A 24,572-nucleotide genomic window follows, 5' to 3' on the forward strand; every position below is an offset into this window, starting at 1 on the left:
AGCCTGGTCTTAGCTGGTCAGGCTGAGAGACGACCAGCTAAAACCAGCTTGACCAGCCTAGTCAGGCTGGGAGCCCAGCCTAAACCAGCTATGTCCAGCTTAAACCAGGCTGGTCAAGCTGGTTTTAGCTGGATTTATCTGGTCATTTTCCAGCCTGACCAGCTAAGACCAGGCTGGAAATGGCCAAAACCAGGCTGGTCAACCAGCTAAAACCAGCCAACCACCCTAGGCTGTACTAAACCTAGTACTGCTGAACTAAACCATTCATTCATTCATTCATTCATTCGTTAATTTTTCTTCGGCTTAGGCTAGTCCCTTTATTCAGCAGGGGTCGCCACAGCGGAATGAATCGCCAACTATTCCAGCATTTTACACAGAGGATGCACTTCCAGCTTCAACCCAGCACTAGGAAACACCCATGCACGCTCTCATTCACACCTATAGCGCAATTGTTCGGACTCTGGGGAAAACTGGAGCACCCGGAGGAAGAGGAAACCCACGCCAACACGAGGAGCACATGCAAACTCCACACAGAAATGCCAACCGTCCCAACTAAACTACATTACCCAGAATGACTAGCGGTCGACGCATTTAAGACGCGCAGGTCCCGTGTAAATAATAGAAGTCCGTTTGCTCGCCAGCGTTCAAATTACACAGAATTACACGTAAATCAGATCTTTAACAACAAATACACGACGTCGAGGACACATTTATAAAACGCCTCTGGTCTAGGTTTAATTTTTGAGAAAGTAGTCCCACGATAGAGGCATCCAGCTGGATTAACACGCACAACAAGCTTCAACTATAAGCAGTTTAAATCCATTCATAAACAAACCTCTACAGTGAAAAATACTTTATCACAGAAATGAGTAAACGAGAAGGTAAACAGCATTTTTACATTACGCATGTGGTTAAAAATGATAGTGTTGAAATCCTCCTACATTGCTAGCATCTTTGCTCATTGATTGTTATGCTGTTATGTAAACAATACTCTGTAAATGTGCTTAAATATATGCATATCTAAATATATCTCCGTCCAGACGAAGGATGTGGCCGAAAACGAAGGACAGAAGCAGGTCAGAGATCAGAGGATTGTATGAACCCTAATTCAGTTGTCATTTCTGCATTCAAAGGTAAGAGACATTGATTATATCCCACATAAATAAATACTACAGTGATTTATATTGAGTTTAAGTTGATTTTATATTCGCACATTTGTTCAGTGATAGCTTGTGACATGCTTCATATGTTGTTTACTATGATACTTTAAATATTGGGTCTGAAATCACATCTAAATATGACTTTAAAACAACATTAGCACCATTTAATTGACGGTGAACAATATCGTACTTTAATAGTCATTAGCTGTGCTGATTTCACTATATAGAATTAGCAAAGAATACATTTCTGACATCATATTACTAAGGAGAAAGTCTGAATGTGTATATATAAAACCAACTTTACCTTAAATGTATTTTTAGTATCTAAATACTGTGCTGTTTTTTAATTATACTATGGTAAAGTGTACATACACACTCACCGGCCACTTTATTATGTACACCTTACTAGGATGGGCTTTGACCCTCTTGCCTTCAGAGCTGCCTTAATCCTTCATAGCATAGATTCAACAAGGTACTGGAAATATTCCTCAGAGATTTTGTTTCATATTGACATGATAGCATCACGCAGTTGCTGCAAATTTGTCAGCTGCACATCCATGATGCGAATCTCCCGTTTCACAACATCCCAAAGGTGCTCTATTGGATTGAGCTCTGGTGACTGTGGAGGCCATTTGAGTACAGTGAACTCATTGTCATGTTCAAGAAACCAGTCTGTGATGATTCATACTTTAACACATGGTGCGTTATCCTGCTGGAAGTAGCTATCGGAAGATGTACACTGTGGTCATAAAGGCATGGACATGGTCAGCAACACACTCAGGTAGGTTGTGGCATTGACATGATACTCAATTGGTACTAGTGGACCCAAAGTGTGCCAAGAAAATATCCCCCACACCATTACACCACCACCACCAGCCTGAACCGATGATATGAGGCAGGATGGATCCATGCTTTCATGGTGTTGACGCCAAATTCTGACCCTAGCATCTGAGTGTCGCAGCAGAAATTGAGATGTAACAGACCAGGCAACGTTTCTCCAATCTTCTATTGTCCAGTTTTGGTGAGCCTGTGTGAATTATAGCCTCAGTTTCCTGCTCTTAGCTGACAGGAGTGGCACCCGGTGTGGTCTTCTGCTGCTGTAGCCCATCCGCCTCAAGGTTGGATGTGTTGTGTGTTCAGAGATGCTCTCCTGCAGACCTCGGTTGTAACGAGTGCTTATTTGAGTTACTGTTGCCTTTCCATCAGCTGGAACCAGTCTGGCCATTCTCCTCTGACCTCTGGCAGTTTGCGCCCACAGAACTGCCGCTCACTGGATATTTTCTCTTTTTCTCGTAAACCCTAGAGATGTTTGTGTGTAAAAATCCCAGTAGATCAGCAGTTTCTGAAATACTCAGACCAGCCCATCTGGCACCAACAACCATGCCACGTTGAAAGTCACTTAAATCCCCTTTCTTCCCCATTCTGATGCCTGCTTTGAACTGCAGCAGGTCATCTTGACCATGTCTACATGCCTAAATGCATTGAGTTGCTGCCATGTAATTGGCTGATTATAAATTTGCGTGAACAAGCAGTTGGACAGGTGTACCTAATAAAGTGGCCAGTGTGCATGTGTGTGTGTGTGTGTATATATATATATATATATATATATATATATATATATATATATATATATATATATTAGTAACCACAACACTTTGTTAGTTAATGAATGCTGCAACTTATTGTAGTATTAACTACATTTAAACAATATTAATTAATTCAATTAAATTCACCTTTCTTTGTATAGCGCTTTTACAATGTAGATAATACTATAAGTATACTAATAATAGTAGTATACTATAATACTATTATGTAATAATTACTGTAGTATACTTTAGTTTTTACTGTAGTAACCTGCCTGTAAAAAATGCTGGGTTTCACATAACCGATTTGTATTAGGGCAACATGAAGGAATCAAATTAACTTATTAGTTTTTAGAAATATAAGTGGATTGGACATAAAACAATTAAGTTGTCCCCAATAAACAGTGGTGTGTTGTAGTATAATATACCCTATAGTTGTAGAAGACTACAGTATGGATCATTTGTTCATTGCGTTACCATAGCAACTGTATAATCACCACAACAGGTTCAGTTATGGTTCAGATTCAGAATGTAGTATTTACATGACTAATTACTATAAATTGCCACCTCTGACAGTTTTCCAGCAGGAGCTTGACACCAGATATGATAAATATGAGCGTTTGGTGAAAATCAGTCGAGATGTCACTATTGAGAGCAAGCGGACCATATTCCTTCTGCACAGAGTGGCCAGGTGAGAGATATTACTGTACATGCTATTGTAACAGAGGCCAGCCAGTAGGTGCTGTGCAAGTAAACCTCACTCCTCTGACCTGTATAGGTGCTCTAGCGACAGATGCTAGAGGCCATGTCTTTAGCTTCCTTGTTAGAGCAACCGACTCCCATACGGAAGGTCGCCGGTTCGATCCCATCTGGGAGCGGGTTGGGTGGTGTAGGACCGGCGGCGGTTACACTATATTAAAAAGATAGTGAGGAAAGTATGTTCAAATATTTTGTTGTTGTTAATGATAGAAATAAAACAAAAATGAATTGATTGAAGATGTGCAGGGTACGAATTATACATTGACGATGTTAGTTTGTATATTACGTGCTTTAGTGAATGAAATGTATGTGTTTATTTAAATTACACCTAATTTATTAATAAAGCATATTGTTTTGAGTGTTTTGAGGGATATTTAGTGTACTCTGACCTTCAGAAACCTCTGATTAGCTGTTTCAGAGGTTACTGTCCCTATAAGGCAAGTAATTTCAGTGGCCATCTTTGAAATGCCTCTTGTCAGTATGCTCGGGCATTCTATCTGAATGAGGAATTCTCCAAAACTGTTTACCAAGCTTAAGATTACATGACACATGTGGCAATACCTATAAAGTTAAACATCAATCGTCGCTTAAGTTTAGTTTCTAATCATTCGAATCAAACATAATATGTATTTGTTCAGGTTGCCCTAGCTAATGCGCACTCCAAGGGAACGAGATCACGACACCAACCTCATTTATGGCTGTTTTATACATTTTCATCCTCTGAGTACTGATCGTCTGATCGCGCTGCTCTTCTGAAGTAATCAAACACTTGGTCTTGATGGAGAATCTCTTCCAGGAATGACAGAGACTCTTTATTTACAAGTTTGTGGGCATTTGAATAGTTGCTGTCATGTGATGTGCGTTTAATGGGACGGACTGTACCTTGTGCTGGTTTCATACAAATTACAAAACCAGTGAACATTTGTTTTGAAGTGTAGTTGGTTCATTTAAAAGTACAGATTTCAAGCTTTGTGTTAATATATTTCTCATGTCTGTGACGCAAATATTGGTGTTTGCTGACCCCAGAGAGTTCATAATAAAGCTGTAGAAACTGTTTTAAAAACACATGTCTGGTTCAAGGCCCTCCCTTGAAGAATCCTCAGTCAATAGCGATCGCTGATTGGCTACTACTAGTAGGCAGGGCCTTATTCGCCATATTGACGTTACATTTTTCCCTATTCAAAACTAAACAAGTTACACGTCTTGTGTATTCTATAGTCTTTGGTATAATTGAAATGATCAAACCAAACAGATATTTCATCTAGAGTGTAACCAAAGAGCATAGAATCACTAAGAGGCGACACGCTAGTGTGATTTGGGAAACAGCCACTAGATGGCGCGGCGGCCATTTTGGAATGAAAATTCCAATAGAACAACAGCTTATTATAAGTCTGTAAAATAAACTATTAAAAGTGCTGATGATTGTGATAGTAAGTGTTGTATTGTCGTCTTTTAGGTTGTATCTCAGCTTTAATGCGCTTTTTAAATTAATAAATATAAAACAAAGCAGCTGCTTGCCATCGCGACAGCAATAAGATCCAATGGATGGCAGATCACTTTCACCTCAAAATGGCGGAACCGCAGGGCTGTTGCTGGGCGCTGATGTTGCAATGGAACGTTCTATTGAGTGTCGCCTCTTGGTCATTCTAAGGTCTTTGGTGTAACTTTGAGGATGTAAAGGCTCTGCCTATGTCTGGAAAATGGGCGGGGCAATATCTCATTTGCATTTAAAGAGACACAATATTACAAATTGTAAATAAGGGGCAAAATATAACTTTCTGAATGGTTATTTATGTGCATCTGCTCAGTGTTCCAGATGTGGAGGAGATCCTAAATGAGGCAGAGGTGAAGCTGGATGGTGTGAGGCAGAAGATCGGACAGATCGCAGAAGAACTGAGGGGAGAAGATTTACATCAGTTCCACAGAGCGTTTACTCCAGGTATGCACACACGTCAGCGGGCAATTACATTTGCACTATAGGATATAATGTAGATATAATATTACTTGCTTTAGATTTAGATTTAATCATTTAGCAGATGATTTTACCCAAAGTGAGATACAAATATAAGAGATGTAAATGTATATATAAATCCTCTTAAAAGTCTAAGTTGCTTTTAGGTTTTATTAATTAATTAATTTTTTTTAGAAAATTTACAAAGTCTGTCTTCTCTGTATCAGCTCCATTGTTTCTGAAGGAACTCAAACATCTTCCTTTTATTCCTTAATTTTCTTCTGTGGACGCATACATCACAATATACACAATTTTAATAATCCTTATCCTAGAATTATTTCCCAAACAACCACGTAACTCAAGGCTGAACTATCAAAGTACGATGCGCTGTTTAGGAATTAAACAATCAAGTGACAAGTGTTTCCCAAACTGTGTTGGATATCGTTTAAAGCAGTATTTCTCAACTGGTGGGTCGCGACTCAAAAGTGGGTTGCGGGAACATTTTTAGTGGGTCGCGGAGTGTGTGGTCAAAAAACAACTTACTTTGCTTATACCGGACTTTTATTTTGAAATTCGCGTGCGACAACCGTACTGTTTGACATGTGAAATTTCATTTAATTATAGCAGCAGATAATCCGGAGCACAAGTACGACCCAGAATATTTAAAGTATGATTTTACATATATTGACGACAAAAAAGGCTTAAAACCTCAGAGTGTCATATGTAGTGAGGTGCTCTCACAGGAGAGCATGAAGCCTTCTAAATTAAAACGACATTTAGAAACCAAACATCCCGGTTGCAAGGACAAACCTGTGGACTATTTTCAAAGACGACTCTGAGCTGAGGGCATCACATTTTGTTAAATGACAGCAATAACATATTGCTTATTTGTAAATCTTGGTGATTTCCTTATGATTTATCTGTCACTACTTGTGTGTTTTAACAAATAAACACAGATTAATTATAATTTCTAAAATTATATTGTAGGTCCTAAAAAATTTGGGTCGCGGCTTGAGTTGTGCCATGCAGTTAAGTCATTGTTTTGAGTGTGTGCGCTGCTGTTGTAGAATCAATTATTTTATAATAATTTTGTGACAAAATGTAAAAAAATCTCTGAAATGATTTATTGTCCCTACTGAAAAATCCAGCTTAAACCAGCCAAGGCTGGTTGGCTGGTTTTAGCTGGTCGACCAGTCTGGTATTAGAGGGGTTTTGGCCATTTCCAGGCTGGTTTCCACCAATTTCCAGCCTGATCTTAGCTGGTCAGGCTGGAAAATGACCAGCTAAAACCAGCTTGACCATCTAGCCAGGCTGGGAGCCCAGCCAAAACCAGCTATGTCCAGCTTAAACCAGGCTGGGCAAGCTGGTTTTAGCTGGATTTAGCTGGTCATTTTCCAGCCTGACCAGCTAAGACCAGTCTGGAAATGGCTGGAAACCAACCTGGAAATGGCCAAAACCCCTCTAAAACCAGGCTGGTCAACCAGCTAAAACCAGCCAACCAGCCTTTCAGCAGGGGTGACAGGCCTTCATCATCACTCATGTCTCCAAGAATGTTTCCAAGAAGCGTCACTTTGCTTTTCCAGTCATTATTATTCACGTCTTTCACAAAAGAGACACAGAGTCTGCAGACTTCTGAGGGAAGTGTGGATAAGGCAGGGTGGACCGAGCAAATTTATCTTATCATTTTTAGATTATATTCATCGGGGTCTTTCTCGAGACGTGACCGAGGTCAGATCCTTTCTATTTTTCCTTTATTTCCAGAGCTTTATTGGGTTGATAAAGCCTCTCGGTGCATCTAATGGGTTTGTTTTCACATTAAAGGCCATTAAGGGCTAAATTTGGCACTAATTGCATCAAGCAAACCAAACATCATGCAGTAGAAGATGAACACTGTAGTGCATAAATAGATAAATGAAGCTAAATAAAAAGAGTTAATTAGCCTACAATTTTTTACATATTTTATTGTTCAAAATAATGTCATGTAACTTTGTGTTTTTGCTGATTTCTGTTGAGTTATTGTTATACTTGTATTTTCTTCATTGTTTTGCAATGAATATAGCCTGAGATGCTGACAATTGCATTAAATACAAAAAAATATAAGATGCAATATGATCAATTTTAGCTGCCTATGTAATCAGGGGGGTTTATTATGCAGTTACTTGCTTGAGTATAATTGAAGCTTTTTAAAGTTCTGTTAGGATGCGCTTTTATATATATATATATATATATATATATATATATATATATATATACATATACATATATACATATACATATATATATACATATATATATATATATATATATATATATATATATATATATATATATATATATATATATATATATATATATGCACCTTAGTGTTCCACCAGTGTTTATAGAGAGTCTACAAACCCTTTTGTAAGAGGAACTACTTTCTTCCGCCATTCATTCACATCTGCAGCTGACATTAGAACAGCAGAAAGTGCTCTTCATTCACCAACGTCACTTTAGAGCTAGTGCTTGAATGATTCTCTAGCGTAATGTCTAAAGTGATGAAAAAACAAGGGACTTTGCTTACATTTCAAGATTATAGGGCTGAACGGCATGAAATGCCATCAGTCTACAGAGATTTCCCAGTATTTCTCTGTTGCAATCGGGAGATCACAATAATTAACCCCAGTAAACACTAGCAGATTACTATGGTATAAATACAGCACTACAACATACAACAGAGAGAGATCGACTTAGAATGTCACTTACCTGTTTTATTATTTAATCTGCTGTGGTTTAAAATTTACAGAGTCTTTCTCCTTTAAGCACTTATTATGCAGTCTCTGTTGCCATCTTGTGTCAGAACATCAACCGTCTTTGCTCTGCTCAATGACAGGCCAATGCAAGCTGATGCGCTGAATGTCCTTTATTATGAATATGTAAAATAGGCACTATCCTTATTAATGAAATGCATAGTTGCAATCTAAACAACTACATTCTCGTCTAAAAAAACCTCTAAAGTACATTATGTTGTCCAGCAGCAACAATATTTATCAAACTGTAGTGACTTTATTGATCTGCTGTCACTCTATGTGGGCGGAGTAATACAGGATGAGGAGGCATCAGATTCGAGAACCAGACAGAGCTATTGTAGAAATACATTGTTTGAGTGTCAGATTAAAATGGAATTAGTGGATTTAACTATCAGTTTCCTCTTTTATGTAATAAATGTACCTTTACATTACATGTTTACATCCAGTAAGGTGACTTCTATCAAATTAACCTCCAAAGAAGTGTCCAGCAGTGGGAGTCTCCATCTGAAGTCTGATAAGGGTTATCAGTTTTCCTGTCGGCCTGAGAAAAGCTGCTATTGTGGGAACTCTTTTACATTCACTGATTCACACAGAGTTCATGCGGTTTGGCATGGAAAGCGACACTCTTGTGTGTTTAATAGGATCACACCGTGAGCAGAGCGACAGATAAGAGCGTCTTTGATGTTAATTAGCAGTCTGAAAGTAAAGCTTAATCACAGAGTTTTCCATCCTGTCATTATTGATGTTTATACAAGACCTAATCATGCCAAATCACTCAAAACTGCATCTTATTTTGGAAAGAAGTGCAAACTGATTCGAGTGCATTAAGTATATTTTTTAGAAAGCGTATAAGAAGCTTAGTGTAATATCTATTTCTCATTAATAGTTTTTCCTCATTACCCACAAAGAGCAGAAATGATCTGCGAGGCATTGTTAGCATGTGTTGAAATTGTGAACATTTTCTGGTGAAGTCTTGTACCTTATTATGAACAGCAAGTGTTGAGGATGCACATAAAGTTATAGGAGACATTATTACACACCTCTGCAATTATTATTGTGGGTAGGCTTTTTTATGGCAAATTTGATGTTCTACTAATTGTTGCAGATTTACTTTGTGGCTTAAGCAATACGGTTTTGTAATATATTTAGATGATTTTATTGTTGTTTTTGTTTAATTTAATTATTTTATTTTTTATTGTATTTTTTGTTTTATGTATTTAATTAAATAAAAAATTTTAATTCCTTTTTTTTAATAAAAACTTTTATGTAATCAAATTTTTTTATTTTATCTATTTTTAATTTAATTACATTTTTTTATTTTATTTATTTTTTATTTTATAATTTTTTTTATTTTTAATTTGATTACATTAAAAAAATAATTTAATTATATTTTTTTATACAATTTATTTTATTTTATTTTCTATTGTATTTTTTACTTAATTTAATTAAAGTTTTTATTTTATTTTAACTTTTTTATTTTTATTTATTTATTTTTAAAATATATATTTTAAAATAATATTTTATTTTATGTTATTTTATTTTATATTGTTTTATTTTAGTTTTTTATTTAATTTTTTATTTAATTTTTATTTTATTTATTTTATTTAATTTTTATTCTATTTTATTTAATTTTATTTTATTGTAATTTTTTATTTAAATGTATAATTTTTTTATTTTATTTTCATTTTTATTAAAAAAAAAATTCTAATTTATTATTTTTTTTAATTTTATTTATTTAATTAAATTGTTTATTTTATTTTATTTATTTATTTTATTATATTTTTATTTATTTTATTTAATTAAATTTTTTGTTTATTTATTTTTTATTTTATTTATTTGTTTAAAAATTATTATTATTATTATTATTATTATTATTATTATTATTATTTTAATTAACATTTTATTTTATTGTATTTTATGTAGTTTTGTTTTGTTTATGGCTTTTTTTGTGTGTATTTGTTGTATCATTGTGTTAAGTGCTGGTTATATATTTGTAAAGCATCAGGAAAGTGAAAAATCATTTATTAATTAATAAAATTTTTAATTGTACTGTCTGATGATGATGTTGTAAATCTTATTAAAGAGTCAGACTGCCTAAAAAAGATTCAGAAAATTTCAATTGTTTAACAACCTATCAGTTTATTAATGTGGAATCGTGGTGAAAAAAAAAGAAGTTACTTCTTTTATTCAACAAGGACACCAGAAATTGTGAAATACTGTGAAAATAGTCTGTTAAACATCCTTTGGGAAACATTTAAATAAAAAATTCACAGGAGGGCGAATAACATTGACTTCAGCTGTATATTATTGTGATGATATGAATGACCTATAGTTTGTTGTTGTGTTTTCAGGCATTCAGGAGTACGTTGAGGCCGTTTCCTTCCATCACTTCATCAGACATCGCTCTCTCATCAGCCTGGAGGAGATCAACGCTCGTCTGGTCTTCATCAGAGACAATAATAAGGTATGATATTATACCCAAAATCAACATTTATCCTTCTGTCTCAACATGAACATGTCGTCCTCTGCTGAAACAGACGGGTTACGTCCTGCAGAGCACTTTCACTGCAGTTATCAGATGCTGACAATCGCTCCATCTTCTGCTATTTTTAGACTGCATGATGTCTGCCTGCTGTGCACGTCTCTGTAAATAAGATATTTTTAGATGCTTTAGTCTAGTTGGAGGGAAAACCTGTGGCTATTGTTTTCTGTTTTGCTTATGAATAACTGATATAGTAACTTATTGAATAACTGTTATCTGTAACAGTGTTTATATATAAATATACTGAATATTTTATGCATTTAAAACGCATGTTAAATTTGTATCCCATTCTTATATTGATCATAATTTGTAAGTTAGAATAAAAATCCTAATCAATGCAAAGAATGGAACTAAACTATCCGTGTGCCAACTATAGCATCTGCAGCGAAAAGACAAAGATCCAGCCTCCTCCATTTGGCCTCTTTACTTTCTCTTTACTTTACTCTTTACTTTACTCCTTTACTTTGTTGGAGTAAGGAAACGGTGGAAACTCACTCCACTGAACACATCCATTAGCCCACATATTTAATTTAGTTTAAGCACAAAGATTTGCTTCAAAACTATTTCTAAATTCAGTTCTAATCTCCAGCAAAGGAATAAATGAACAATAATAATGAAGTGTGGTCAAAAAACTGAGTTATGTCCAAACACACGTCCTGTTCTTATGCCCCATATGGTGATGCAGACGTCTCCAAAACCCAACAGGTGGACAAATCTACACTAGTTTTTATTAAAACTAATATAAATATGCATATAATAAATAACACTGCTGATAATAATAACATTATACTAATGCAAATTGTCATGAATAAACTGAAAAAGCCCCCCGAGGTGAAGAAGGCATGGAGACCGTAGTTTTATATTTATGTAGTAAATAATCAATTTTGTATCATTTTAATCCTTTAATTGTTTTTATATTTGTGTATTGCTGTACATCCTGTGTGTATTCAGCAATGTGTAAGCATTTGGACCTGCATATGCGCATAACTAACTGGCTCTGCTCTGGACTTTAGAGCAGCTTTTCGTTGGTCAATGGCAGTCTATTCCACTTCCTCAGAATAGTAACGCACCAACAATGCGCCTTAACACACCTCCTTTTCAGACCAGAACATCCATGAGTCCACAAAGTGGTGCAAATGAATTTGCTATTTAAACAACGTGGTGCAAAACATAAAAAATAACGTGGCGCTGGTCTGAAAATAGCAACAGATCGCGCCAAACCCATCTTGCACCTTATTGCGCCGGGTGTATGATAGGACACCAAGCGTTCTTCTTTGTGTTCAAAATGCAAACACATGAAGTTGTGCTTTGTTGCCACAAATATCACTGTTAGAGCAGCAAAGAAGAAGAGGCGAAAATATTTCTGAGTTTTAAGTCTCAAATAGGTTATTTTTCTATATTATTCATAGAAATTTTTTATATTTCTTTATTTTTTGCTCTGATTTTTCATTCATTAATTTTGTTTTCGGTTTAGTCCTTATATTAATCAGGGGTCGCCACAGCCGAATGAACCGCCAATTTATCCATGTTTTACACAGCAGATGCCCTTCCAGCTGCAACCCATCACTGGGAAACATCCATACACACTCATTCACACACATACACTATGGACAATTTTAGCTTACCCAATTCACCTATACCGCATGTCTTTGGACTTGTGGGGGAAACTAGAGCACCCGGAGGAAACTCCACAAAGAAATGCCAACTGACCCAGCCGAGGCTCGAACCAGGGACCATCTTGCTGTGAGGCAAACGTGCTATCCACTGCACCACTGTGCAGCTGCACTGATTTTCATGCAGTTATACTATAAAACTTGCAGAGATTTTTTTTCAGTTTGCAGTGTTTGGTTTGTAGCTGAAGCTGTTTCAGTAAAGTACGGTAAATAAAATTACTGCTGGATGTTTGATAATAATAAAAAATTCTCTAGTTCACTGTATGTATTTGTTCAGATTTTATTAATGGATAAGTCTGAATTACATCGTAAATTAATTATGTCAGTGTATTCAGGGCTAGTAGTTTACACCACCGTTTCTACAGATACACACTCAGGTATCGGTTCAGTACTCTGTATCGGCCGATACCCTGAGCTCAGGTATTGGAATCAGGAAAGGATAAATGCTATTGGAACATAGGGTCCAGTGTGAATTAGGCTTAATGCGTATACAGTTGAAGTCAGAATTATTAGCCCCCGTTTATTTTTATATTTCTGTTTAACCGAGAGATTATTTCTTCAACACATTTCTTATCATAATAGTTTTAATAACTCATTTCTAATAACTGATTTATTTGATCTTTGTCATGATGACAGTAAATAATATTAGACTAGATATATCTCAAGACACTTCTATACAGATTAAAGTGACATTTACAGGCTTCACTAGGTTAATTAGGTTAACTAGGCAGGTTAGGTTAATTAGGCAAGTTATTGTATAACGATGGTTTGTTCTGTCGACTATCAAAACAAATACCTTAAAGGGGCTAATAATTTTGACCTTAAAATGGTGTTTAAAAAATTTAAAACTGCTTTTATTCTAGCCAAAATAAAACAAATAAAACTTTCTCCAGAAGAAAAAATATTATCAGACATACTGTGAACATTTCCTTGCTCTGTTAAACATCATTTGGTAAATATTTAAAAAAGAATTCAAAGGGGGGCTAATAATTCTGACTTCAACTGTATGTCTGCTGATCTCTGTGCTGTAGGCTGTAGGCGAGGGGACGTTTTCGAGTCCTTGCGTCCTGACCTTCCAGATCACCCCGACGGATTACCTTCTGGGTGTAGCGGATCTGACAGGTGAACTGATGCGCATGTGCATCAGCAGCGTGGGGAACGGAGACATGGACACACCATTCCAGCTCAGCGGATTCCTGCGCCAAATCCACGACGGCTTCTCTTTAATCGGCAACACGGGGCCCTATGAAGTGTCCAAGAAGCTGCACACGCTCCGCCAGAGCCTGGGGAAGGTTGAGGACGCCTGCTACACCCTTCGTGTCCGTGGATCCGAGATCCCCAAACACATGCTGGCGGACGTCTTCTCCAGCAGGGCGGCGCACATCGATCCTGACGACGCCATGGCTTGAGAGATGGAGATGCTTATTGTTTTGTGGGAGTGTTTCAGGACTCCTGTTTCTGTATTTGATTCAATGCTTGCATGTTGTTCTTTCGTGCCATTTTTTATGCAGTTTGCACGATGTTTAAAGAGATAGAAATTAAAGAGAAAGAGAAGAGAAATTAAAATTCTGTCATCATTTATTCACCCTTTCTGTTTCTGTTGAACACCAGTGAAGATATTTTGAAAAATGTTAGAAACCATTGGGAGTGTTTCAGGACTCCTGCTTCTGTGTTTGATTCAATGCCTTCATGTTGTTGCTTCATTCCTCGATTTCGAGCTGCCATTTTCAGGCAGTTTGCTCAATTTAAAGCGATAGTTCAGCCAAAATGAAAATAATTTATTCGCTCCTTTACTTGTTTGAGTTTCTTTCTTCACCAAAGAAGATATTTTAAAAAATGTTGGAAAGCTGTGACTATTCACTTGCAGAGTATTTTTTCAGTCAGTGGTTTCAGCTTTCTTCAAATTATCATCTTTTGTGTTCTACTGAATAAATAAACTTGTACTGTTAAACGATTAATCGCATCCGAGATAAAAGTTTGCGTTTACATAATTTATTCATGTGCATATTTTATGTGTATACTATATTACATGTGTATGTGTGTGTATATGTATACGTATATGTGTATATATGTATGTGCATAAAACTTATATTTAAATTGTTTTTATATATAATTTGTAACAAATATTTGCTTCAATATAGTCATGCATATTATTTGTATACACAAAACTATACACAGTACACATACGTTTTGTGTTTTTTCACATACGTTGAGCTTTTATTTTGGATTAATTGTTTGACAGCACTAAAAGAACTGCTTTAAGGATTATAACCACATTAGAGAGAGAGTAAATAGTGAGTAAATTTCCATTTTTAGGTGAACTAATAACTTTATATTGTTGTGGAAGTCAGTGGTTTTCAGCTTTAAAATATCTTCTAATACTGTCAAACAATTAATCACATCCAAGATAAAAGTTTGCATTTACATAATTTGTTTGTATATATTACATATATATTATATTACGTGAGTATATATGCATAATAAATGCAAACATATACAAAAGAAAAATATATCTGAATTGTATTATATATATATATATATATTTACAAATATAAACAAAATTTTATTATATGTGGTCATGTGTATATTTATATGCACAAGAATATAGCACGCAGCTGTATTTTTTAAATATGACTTTTATTTTTGATGCGATTAATTGTTTGACAGCACTAAAAGAACTGCTTTGAGGATCATAACCACATGAGAGAGAAAGAGAGAATAAATAATGAGTAAATTTCCATTTGTCGGTGAACATATAACTACATTATTGTGGGAGTATTTCAGGACTCCTGGTTCTGTGTTTAATTCAACACTTGCATGTTGTTGCTTTGTTCCTCAATTTCGAGCTGCCATATTCCGTGCAGTTTGCAAGATGTTTAAAGCGATAGTTCAACCAGAAATGTAAATTCTGTCTTCATTTATTCGCCCTTTACTTGTTTGAGTTTCTTTCTTCACCAAAGAAGATATTTTGAAAGATGTTGGAAATCTGTAACCATTGATTTGCATACTATTTTTACCCTACTATTGAAGTCAGTGGTTTTCAGCTTTAAAATATCTTATTTTGTGTTCAACAGAATAAATAAACTAGTGCTGTCAAACAATTAATCGAGATTATTCACATCCAAGATAACAGTTTGCATTTACATAATGTAGTTGTGTGTATATATTACGTATATACTAAATTGCGTGTGTGTGTGTATGTGTATGCGTATATATATATATATATATATATATATATATATATATATATATATATATATATATATATATATACACACACACACACATGCATAAAATGCAAAAATATGCTAAATAAATATATTCACATATATATTTATATATAATTTGTATTATATATAAATATTTGTAGATATAAAATATAAACAAATATTTTATTATGGATAGTCATGTGTGTATTTATATGCACAAAAACTATGCACACTTTGTAAATCTAAACTTTTATTTTGGATGCGATTAACAGTTTGACATCACTAAAATAAAGACATTAAAGTTTATAACCACTTGAGGGAGAGTAAATATTGAATTAATGTTCATTTTTGGCTGAACTATCTCTAACTTGTTCTTTTCTGGATGTTAGAAACATGTTTAACTTGGTTTTTCAGTCAATAAAAGTTGTTTTTGGTAAAAACTTGTGTCTGTCTTTTGAAGCAGCTTAACATTTGACATCTGGAGGATCATTTTATAATGGATCACTTATTAATTGTTCAAATAAACCAATTGTTTTATTCTTTTGTGATCTTCTGTTGTTGTGTTATTTAATTTTTAAAGATGAAAATACGTCATCATGTGCTGAATCTGATTAAGTTTCTTCTGTTGAACACAAAAGCAGATATTTTGAAGAATACTGCACCCATTGACTTTTTATTCCTACTATGGAGGTCAATGGATGCAACCAGCATTTTTCAAAATATCTTCGTTTGTGTTCAACAGAAAGAAACTCATAGAGGATTAAAACCACACGAAGGAGACAAAATGAGGTAATATCCTAAGGTTTTACTACAAATATCACGGATAACCCATGACTAGAGTTCCAAAATGATGAATCTGGGGTTGCAAATGTTTTTTGGTTTTGTGTGTAGTAAACCCACACAAAAATAAGGGTAATTTCAACCCATAAATGGGTAAAATATGGACTAATCACACTGGGTTATTTTTAAAAATTAATTTTATAGGCCATATTTAACTGCATTTTTGGGTTTGTTGAAAATGTACACACATTTTGTTTGAAATAACCCATTTTTCAGCGTACATGGTTTATTTTTTATTAGGCACTAAATGATTTGCAATGAATTGTATTAGATTATAATTAGAAAACCGTGCATCTTTATTAATACATTGCTATTTATGCACAGAAAAAAAAATCTATATTAGATTCAAATATTTGCTTATTATGAGATATTTGCAATATTTGCTTGCCTGTAAAATCTTTTTAATCTTTTAGCTTCAGACTACAACTACATAAAACTGATCACCTTGAATCTTTTAAAACTGCTTGCTTCATATTTTCTGATCACATTACAACATCATGAACATTGGCCTTTTTACAGAGTTAAATCTATTATAAATATGTAACAAAAAAATTAAGTTTTAATGACAAATAACCAGATCAAGCTTCTTTCTCACCGCAGTTGTTGAAAAAACTGATGGATGTACATCTTGCGCTCAATTCCTTTCTTTTCTTTTCTTTCACTGAACTGAGCTAAACTGAACTGAACTTAAACTCTGAAAACTGAACTGACACTGTTTCAATTACTATGACCTTTTATGTGAAGCTGCTTTGACACAATCTACATTGTAAAAGCGCTATACAAATAAAGGTGAATTTAATTCTTTTCTGCTCTTTTCTTTCATTAATGTCCATTTACGTTGTGACTTTGCACGTAAAATGCTGACACATAGTGGCCATCTCTTGTAACTGCACGGCACCACAATAAAACGCTATCGTGACAAATGCTGGCATCTGATTTGTACTATAGCAAAGTGTATTATACTGTATATATTATAGTATTAAAACACTTCCTTAATGAATGATTCAGCATATACTGTAGTATTAGCGAACTGATAAACTGTAATATTGTAGTATACTTTAGTTTTTACCACAATAAAATGTGGTGTGTTGTAATATAATATAGTTCATAGTTGTAGAAAAGTACAGGATAGGGGAATTACCAACCTACGTCACATGGGTTCAACCGCGCATACCAGTTGCAAAAAAAGACCGGTTGCAATAGCAAACATGTCGTGTTGTGTGGTAGGATTAGAGGGGTCTGGATGCAGACCTGGTGCAGTGCAATCTGAGCTGCATCCAATGCTTTTAATGGGCTCACCTAACCCCTCCCCTAACCCTACCCGTCACAGTGACGTCACTCGCTCCATTTCAGTGCATTGTGTCTGACATTGCATCACTGAGTGATGCAATCTCAGCTTGCATCATAAAGGCTGCATCCAGTTACTATTGGGTAGGTTGCCAAATTTGAAATAAAATAAAAATAGAAAATTTCAATTTTACAGTACACCACTTTATGCCAACTGCAGACATCTTTGGCTAACAGCCATCAAAAGAGCTGAATGGAGTGAGGACCTAATTAAAAATGCTTGTCTCTGCAATTCTCATGTTCTATCAGGTAAGTTCACGCTATGCTTAATTATACACATTACTCGTTTTGGATTGCAGCAATGATTTCAGCAAAAACAGTTACATGTGGTGAATTAAACTGCAGACACTGAATGCTCAGAATGAAACGTAAACATGTACGTTCACATACCCTGCCGTACAGGTGCAGTTCGCTGTCAAAATTTAGTAGTTTTGCTTGTTGATGATCACCCAGGCCTTGTATAGCTCCATCTTCTGTCCTTGTCTGTGGCTAAGCAGAACCTAGGTTTTTAGCCCTAGAAAGTGTTGAATCTGGTAATCATGGGACATTATTTCTTGCACATGACCACACAGAACACAATTATTGGCATCCAAAGACTTGTAGACCTTTAACTTCTCTCTTGTTAAATCACTTGGAGTTTGAATGAGATAGTTGTATATTTGGGGCTGGATGCTTGGCCATTTCGTCTTATCCAATATCCATTGGGAGCGTGCTATCGCAAATGGACCTGTCAGATGAACGCCGCTCACTTTAACGTTAATTTTGCCGAATAACTGTGCTCATCTCTGGGTGACGAGCTGTTACAATACGCTGAAAGCATTATGTGAATAATATTTATAATATGTAATCAATATAACTTATCTTTAATACAACAACAAACTCTGAACCGCATCGGATGTCATTCCCTCACTGTAAATGCTAGTGCTCACGGTTTTTTATTGTCTGCAACCTCACTGCGCACGCATCCTAAATGTTTACACACTGGTAATTCGCCTAATAGGTCATTTGTTGACATTTTGTTGACCACAACAGTTTCATTCTAGTAATTTGCTACAGTATGGTTAAAAATATAGCACACTGACAAAAATGATTCTGCAAAATTGTTGTAAACAATTCATATGAATTCAATTTGTCTGTTTAAATTCAGGTCATATAAATTGTTTACGACCACTTAACTTAAAACAGATTAGTAAATCCAAGGAACCCTCTTTGAATAGTTTTTCAGTGTATTTACTACATTATTATAGTATTTTAATGTGGGATTATTCTACAGCAGAGTTTACTGTAGTAAAATAGAGTATACAACTTAATTTATTGCAGTTTATCAGTTCAGTATAGTAAATGACTGTAGTATTCTTTCATGTGGGATGCATTTGGTCACTGCTCAAAGATGCTTTTGTAAACGAACTATTATTGTTACATTTGTAAAGCAGTTTTGTATTGAACACAGTTTTGTTTTGTATGCTTTGTGTATGTTTTTGCATGTGTGTTTAGCGTGCCCGATCTTCACACTGACATTAGAAAGAAGCCTTGTTTGCTGGTTTCAGCCCACATAAAAAAATACTATAGTAATAATGTATAATACACTCTATATTGTATTACAAACACATGGTGTTTTAAAACCATATGTAGTATCTATTAGCAACTCTGTTAATTACAGCATACACTAGCATAGTGAATTGATTAACTGATAAATACTGTAGTATACTTTAGCTTGTACTACAGTGTTTTACTGCAGTCAAGTGCTTTGCTAAATGGTTCAAAACACTGTAGTATTTATTTACTATAAATGACTATAATATTTTATCGTGTGGAAGTGGTTTACTGGGTCTAAAAGTCATGAGCTCCGCTGTTAATTCGATTAGTCTGCTTCAGTAGGAGACTGTGATTCTGACGCTCTGAGCAGTTTAGCTCAATTAAAGCATTATGAGACCAACACAGGCCTCAGATCAGACTCTGTATTGACTGTAGAGCCGGACACAAAGAGCTGTTCTGTTCATTCACTGAGAGAGACAAACACAGAGAAACACACACACAACAGGAGCTCTGTGTGTCCGTGCTCCAGCATAGATTACACCACAAATACATCTGATGCCTTATTATAATTCTCCACGATGACTGAGTGAAAATGAGTGTAAATGACACACATACATGTTCTATTATTACACAATATGTTGAATTGCTGTTTACAGTTTATAATTAAAGAGACTTAGACATGGGACAGTAGATGGCAAAATTATTAGCCCTCCTGGAATTTTCTTTTTCCCAAAAGAAATGACTTTCTCCAAAGTGAAAATATGAAAACAGTCACCAGTTCTCAATCCAACAGAGATTAACATCATGGATGTGCAGCCGACAAATCTGCAGCAACTGCGTGATGCTATCATGTCAATATGGAGCAAAATCTCTGAGGAATATTTCCAGCGCCTTGTTAAATCTATCCCACGAAGGATTAAGGCAGTTCTGAAGGCAAAAGGGGGTCCAACCCAGTACTAGTAAGGTGTACCTAATAAAGTGGCCGGTGAGTGTATATCGTAGTATTCATTTATAGTAAATACTGTAGTGTTTTTATGTAACTATATATATATATATATTTACAGTGTTTTTAATCCATTATACTGTATATAGTATCTATTAGCAGCTCTTTGTTTACTGTAGTATTACCTATGGTGAATTGATGAACTGATAAATACTGTAGTATACTCTAGTTGTTGCTACAGTAAACTGTGGTGTATTGTAGTATAATGTACCCTATAGTTGTTGAACACTATTGGGTGATTTGTTTATATTATTACCATCTCCTATGTAAAGGACTTGCATACATGTTCTATTATTACACAATATGTTGAACTGCTATTTACAGTTTATAATTAAAGAGACTCGTAGACATGGGACAGTTGATAGCAAAATTATTAGCTCTGCTGGAATTTTTTCGCCCAAAAAGAAATGACTTTCTCCAAAATGAAAATATAAGAGGAAATAATGTGAAAAATGTCCTTGCTCTGTTAAACATCACCTGGAAAATATTTGAAAAATGTATAAAATTTCACAGGAGCTGATCATTTTGTCTTCAGCTGTATATTTTAGAGTATGCATTGAAATGGATAGTTAGACAGAAACCACCAGCTGGATTATTTGCTGGGTTAATAAAGCGAATTTATTCTTTATTCGCTTATTTGACCACATAAAAATATGATAATGCTTTGATTTTGAATGATTTCATTAGGACAGTAAGTCTGACTTTACTTAAACTTTACTTAGACTTGTCACTAGACAGAAATAATGTCTAGTATAGAATATGTGGTCATGCTGCAGTGGAAACAGAGTGAATATTGTGTCTGACTCCATCATGAGCTTGGAGGACTGCATCCATACATCTCTGCAATGACTCAAATCACTGATTAATAAAGTCATCTGGAATGGTGAAGAAAGCGTTCTTGCAGGACTCCCAAAGTTCATCAAGAGTCTTTGTGTTCATATTCAATGCCTCCTTAATAATGCTCAATAACGTTCATGTCTGGTGACTGGGCTGGCCAATCCTGGAGCACCTTGACCTTCTTTGCTTTCAGGAGCTTTGATGTGGAGGCTGAAGTATGAGAAGGAGCGCTATCCTGCTGAAGAATTTGCCCTCTCCTGTGGTTTGTAATGTAATGGGCAGCACAAATGTCTTGATACCTCAGGCTGTTGATGTTGATCATCCACTCTGCAGATCTCTCGCATGCCTCCGTACTGAATGTAACCCCAAACCATGATTTTTCCCTCACCAAACTTGACTGATTTCTCTGAGAATCTTGGCTCCATGTGGGTTCCAGTAGGTCTTTTGTAGTATTAGTGATGATTGGGATACAGTTCAACAGATGATTCATGGGAAAAATCCACCTTCTGCCACTTTTCCAAATGATCAACTAGAAGTAGAGTTATTATTTGTTGCTTTTACAACTGGGATCAATGACAACAAATTGTCAGGTAGTGAACATTAGCTTATAGGCTATAAGAAATTTTAAACACTGCAATAATTATCCACTGAAACAAATCATTGTTGATCTTTTCATCATTTTTGTTCAGTGTATTTAAATGATCTGTTTTTGCTCAGATCATTTAAGTGTGCATGCATAGCTATTTCACACATCATTTACATCATCAACTCCAAACCTAATAACCCATTTCTGTTTTCTGAAATGTTTTGTTTTGCATTTTTCTTTACAATTATTTCTTCTGTTTGACAGTTTATAGTAACATGATAAAATGTCTCCAAAAGCGAAGCTCGTCCATCAGATATGTTTAGGTTGACTTGAGTTCACCTCGAGTGAATCAAGAATCAGTGAATCAAAGGAGTCAAATTCCAGCAGACGTCACCGACCGAATCTCCTTCTCCACAACCGTCCACATAACGGGACAAAGTGCGCGTCTGCTCCGCCTCTCGACTACTGCTTGACAACCGTCTGCTTTGGCTTCTCTTTTTCTCTGGATACTAAAAATAACACGAAGAAAACACACGGGAGATTCTAAACAAACGGAGAAACGGCGAACTTTCTTCAGGATTCCTTGACGGAGTTTATCTCTCACAAGAAACTCCCGAAGAAACTCACTATCGGTGATTTTTGACGGGGTATTTTAGTGAAGGATCGATTAAGATTGTAAAAACATAAACTTGCGGAATGTCGGATGGAAAGCGTAAAGTTTTAATTCAGATTTCTGCTGGAAAGTGAACCGCGTCCGGTGCACGCGCAAAAAGCGCACGCGCAGCCCAGCGGAGGATGACGCGCGTCGCGTTTGGAGTCGAACTAAAGTAAAAACTAAGTAAATAACTAAGTAGTAGCGGGGATTTACCAGTGTTAAACCATCATGATGTTCGCAGGAATGATCAGGGTGGAAAACACCTCAAAAACACTCAATACTGACACAGACTCTCCGTGTCACCGGTGCGCTGTGAGGACAGGTAAGACAAAAATTATGATTATTCTTCCTAAATGTACAACAACATAGCGTGATATTGTGTACAAATGATTAATTGAAGTTAAAAACAATGATTAAGTTTTCACTTCAGTTGTTTTTGGGTCCGTTTTTTACTCGACGTTTCTTTGTAACTTATATTGATTTTACTAGCAGTTTGCTAGCAAAACTAGCAAGTTTTAAGTGGAATTAGTTTCTATGGTTATTTTTTCATTAACGTTATATAAAACCATTCGTCTATTAGTTGCATCAGTCACAAATGAAAGTAACTAACAAAAAAAATAACCTACTAAATATAACATTTGACATGATTTAATGCAATCATACCCTGTTTATAGACAATTTTAACATGATATTTAAAAAAATTCAACATCAACGTTGTATGTCAACAATTCATGATCAGGGTTTGGGCAAAAATACAATGAAATGTGTTTTAAAATAAAATACCAAATATCTTAATTTTTGGTGTATCAAAATAAACTACAAAATACAGCAGTCACAACGTGTATCAAAACAAAATACAGAATTGTCTTGTTCTGTGTAAGAAGCATGACATTTCTGTGCAAATCTTCCATCAGTTAGACCCATTCGATTAATCCCTTCCCCATTAAACTGAGTTGGTGAAGTAAACAATGCTCGATAGCAAATTCGGCCAGTAAAATACCCATCATCTCTCTACAATGATCTTCAACCTCTTAATATTTTAAAAGAGTGTTAAATAAAGAATCTTTCAGAACTCTTCAATACCCAATGTAAAAACTGTATTAGGGGTTTTTGATTATTAAATATTAGTGTTTTATATGTTGTGACATCTTTAGGCTTACATCTTTCCTCTTTATTAACTACACAGTGGACCTACTGATCAACATAGAGGTAAAGTTGGTTTTATATTCGCACATTCGTTCATTTAGAAGTCTATATTGTTACTTTGAATATTCGATCGGAATTAGCATGCAAGTATCACTTTAAAACAACATTAACACTGTTTATTTGACTGTGAACAATGTTGTACTTTGATATTCATTGGCTGCTAATATGATTTCGCTATTTAGAGTTTGCAAATAATACTTTACTGAAATTATATTATTAAGGGGAAATATAAAACTAACTTTACCTCTATCTGATCAACTACTGGCAAATGAAGTATTGTAGGAATCACCGCCGAAAGACTTATTTTTATGTTGTTTGTTTTAACGACAACCATTTGACATCAGCAATCCGTTCAAAACTATTATTATTTGTTTGTATCTGTTTATTTGTTCTTTAAATGGAAGTCGGTAACATCCAAAGCACCAATCAGATGATGTGTTGATATGATGTCTTGATGTAGATGTATTACAAAGTATTTTACAATATTTTTAAAATACAAAAATACAAGACCCTAATGTATTTTGAAACACAATATTAGACATTTTCCTCAGCCCTATCAAATACAAATGACAAAATACTATTTTGTATGTAAAATACATATTTGAAATACATGTATCATAAATAGTGCCCATGATGATGTTACTATATTTGTGCTCATTATAATGGGCTCTATGCACAGCTAGAGTTTTAAAGCCAATGATAAACTTCTGGTGAAAGCCTAATGTGACGCTTTTCAATTTAAGAAGGCTGTTTTTACAGCATTGATGTTGTAATGTAAATACAATACATTCAATTAAGTGGGTTTTATTCATAAACTAATTTCGAGAGGATCACGTGCTATGATTTATCACAGCCGGTCACATATTAAGCTAATTAGTATCATCCAATCATATGAG

General features: G+C 35.0%; 2 protein-coding genes across 2 annotated transcripts in view; both read left to right on the forward strand.

Annotated features, from left to right (window-relative positions):
- Nucleotides 1-551: 551 nt before the first annotated feature.
- Nucleotides 552-14,478, forward strand: tsnax (translin-associated factor X). Its single transcript, XM_056470809.1, has 6 exons — nucleotides 552-881; nucleotides 1,041-1,133; nucleotides 3,320-3,434; nucleotides 5,311-5,441; nucleotides 10,594-10,706; nucleotides 13,489-14,478. The coding sequence occupies exons 1-6, from the start codon at nucleotides 866-868 to the stop codon at nucleotides 13,864-13,866; spliced, it is 846 nt and encodes a 281-aa protein (XP_056326784.1). The 5' UTR covers nucleotides 552-865; the 3' UTR covers nucleotides 13,867-14,478.
- A 7,735-nt stretch (nucleotides 14,479-22,213) lies between these two features.
- disc1 (DISC1 scaffold protein) overlaps nucleotides 22,214-24,572 on the forward strand; it is a 52,501-nt gene continuing 50,142 nt past the window's right edge. The window contains exon 1 of the mRNA XM_056471422.1: nucleotides 22,214-22,792. Within this exon, the coding sequence (XP_056327397.1) occupies nucleotides 22,699-22,792 (94 nt within the window). The 5' untranslated portion in view covers nucleotides 22,214-22,698. The remainder of the gene's footprint in view (nucleotides 22,793-24,572) is intronic.

This window comes from Danio aesculapii, chromosome 13, assembly GCF_903798145.1.
Source record: "Danio aesculapii chromosome 13, fDanAes4.1, whole genome shotgun sequence".
Taxonomy (NCBI): domain Eukaryota; kingdom Metazoa; phylum Chordata; class Actinopteri; order Cypriniformes; family Danionidae; genus Danio; species Danio aesculapii.

Bases quoted from the DNA above. Each gene is read 5' to 3' on its own strand.
- tsnax (XM_056470809.1), top strand. The intron at 3,435-5,310 runs GTGAGAGATATT...GCATCTGCTCAG, and splicing joins CTTCTGCACAGAGTGGCCAG to TGTTCCAGATGTGGAGGAGA. The intron at 10,707-13,488 runs GTATGATATTAT...TCTGTGCTGTAG, and splicing joins TCATCAGAGACAATAATAAG to GCTGTAGGCGAGGGGACGTT.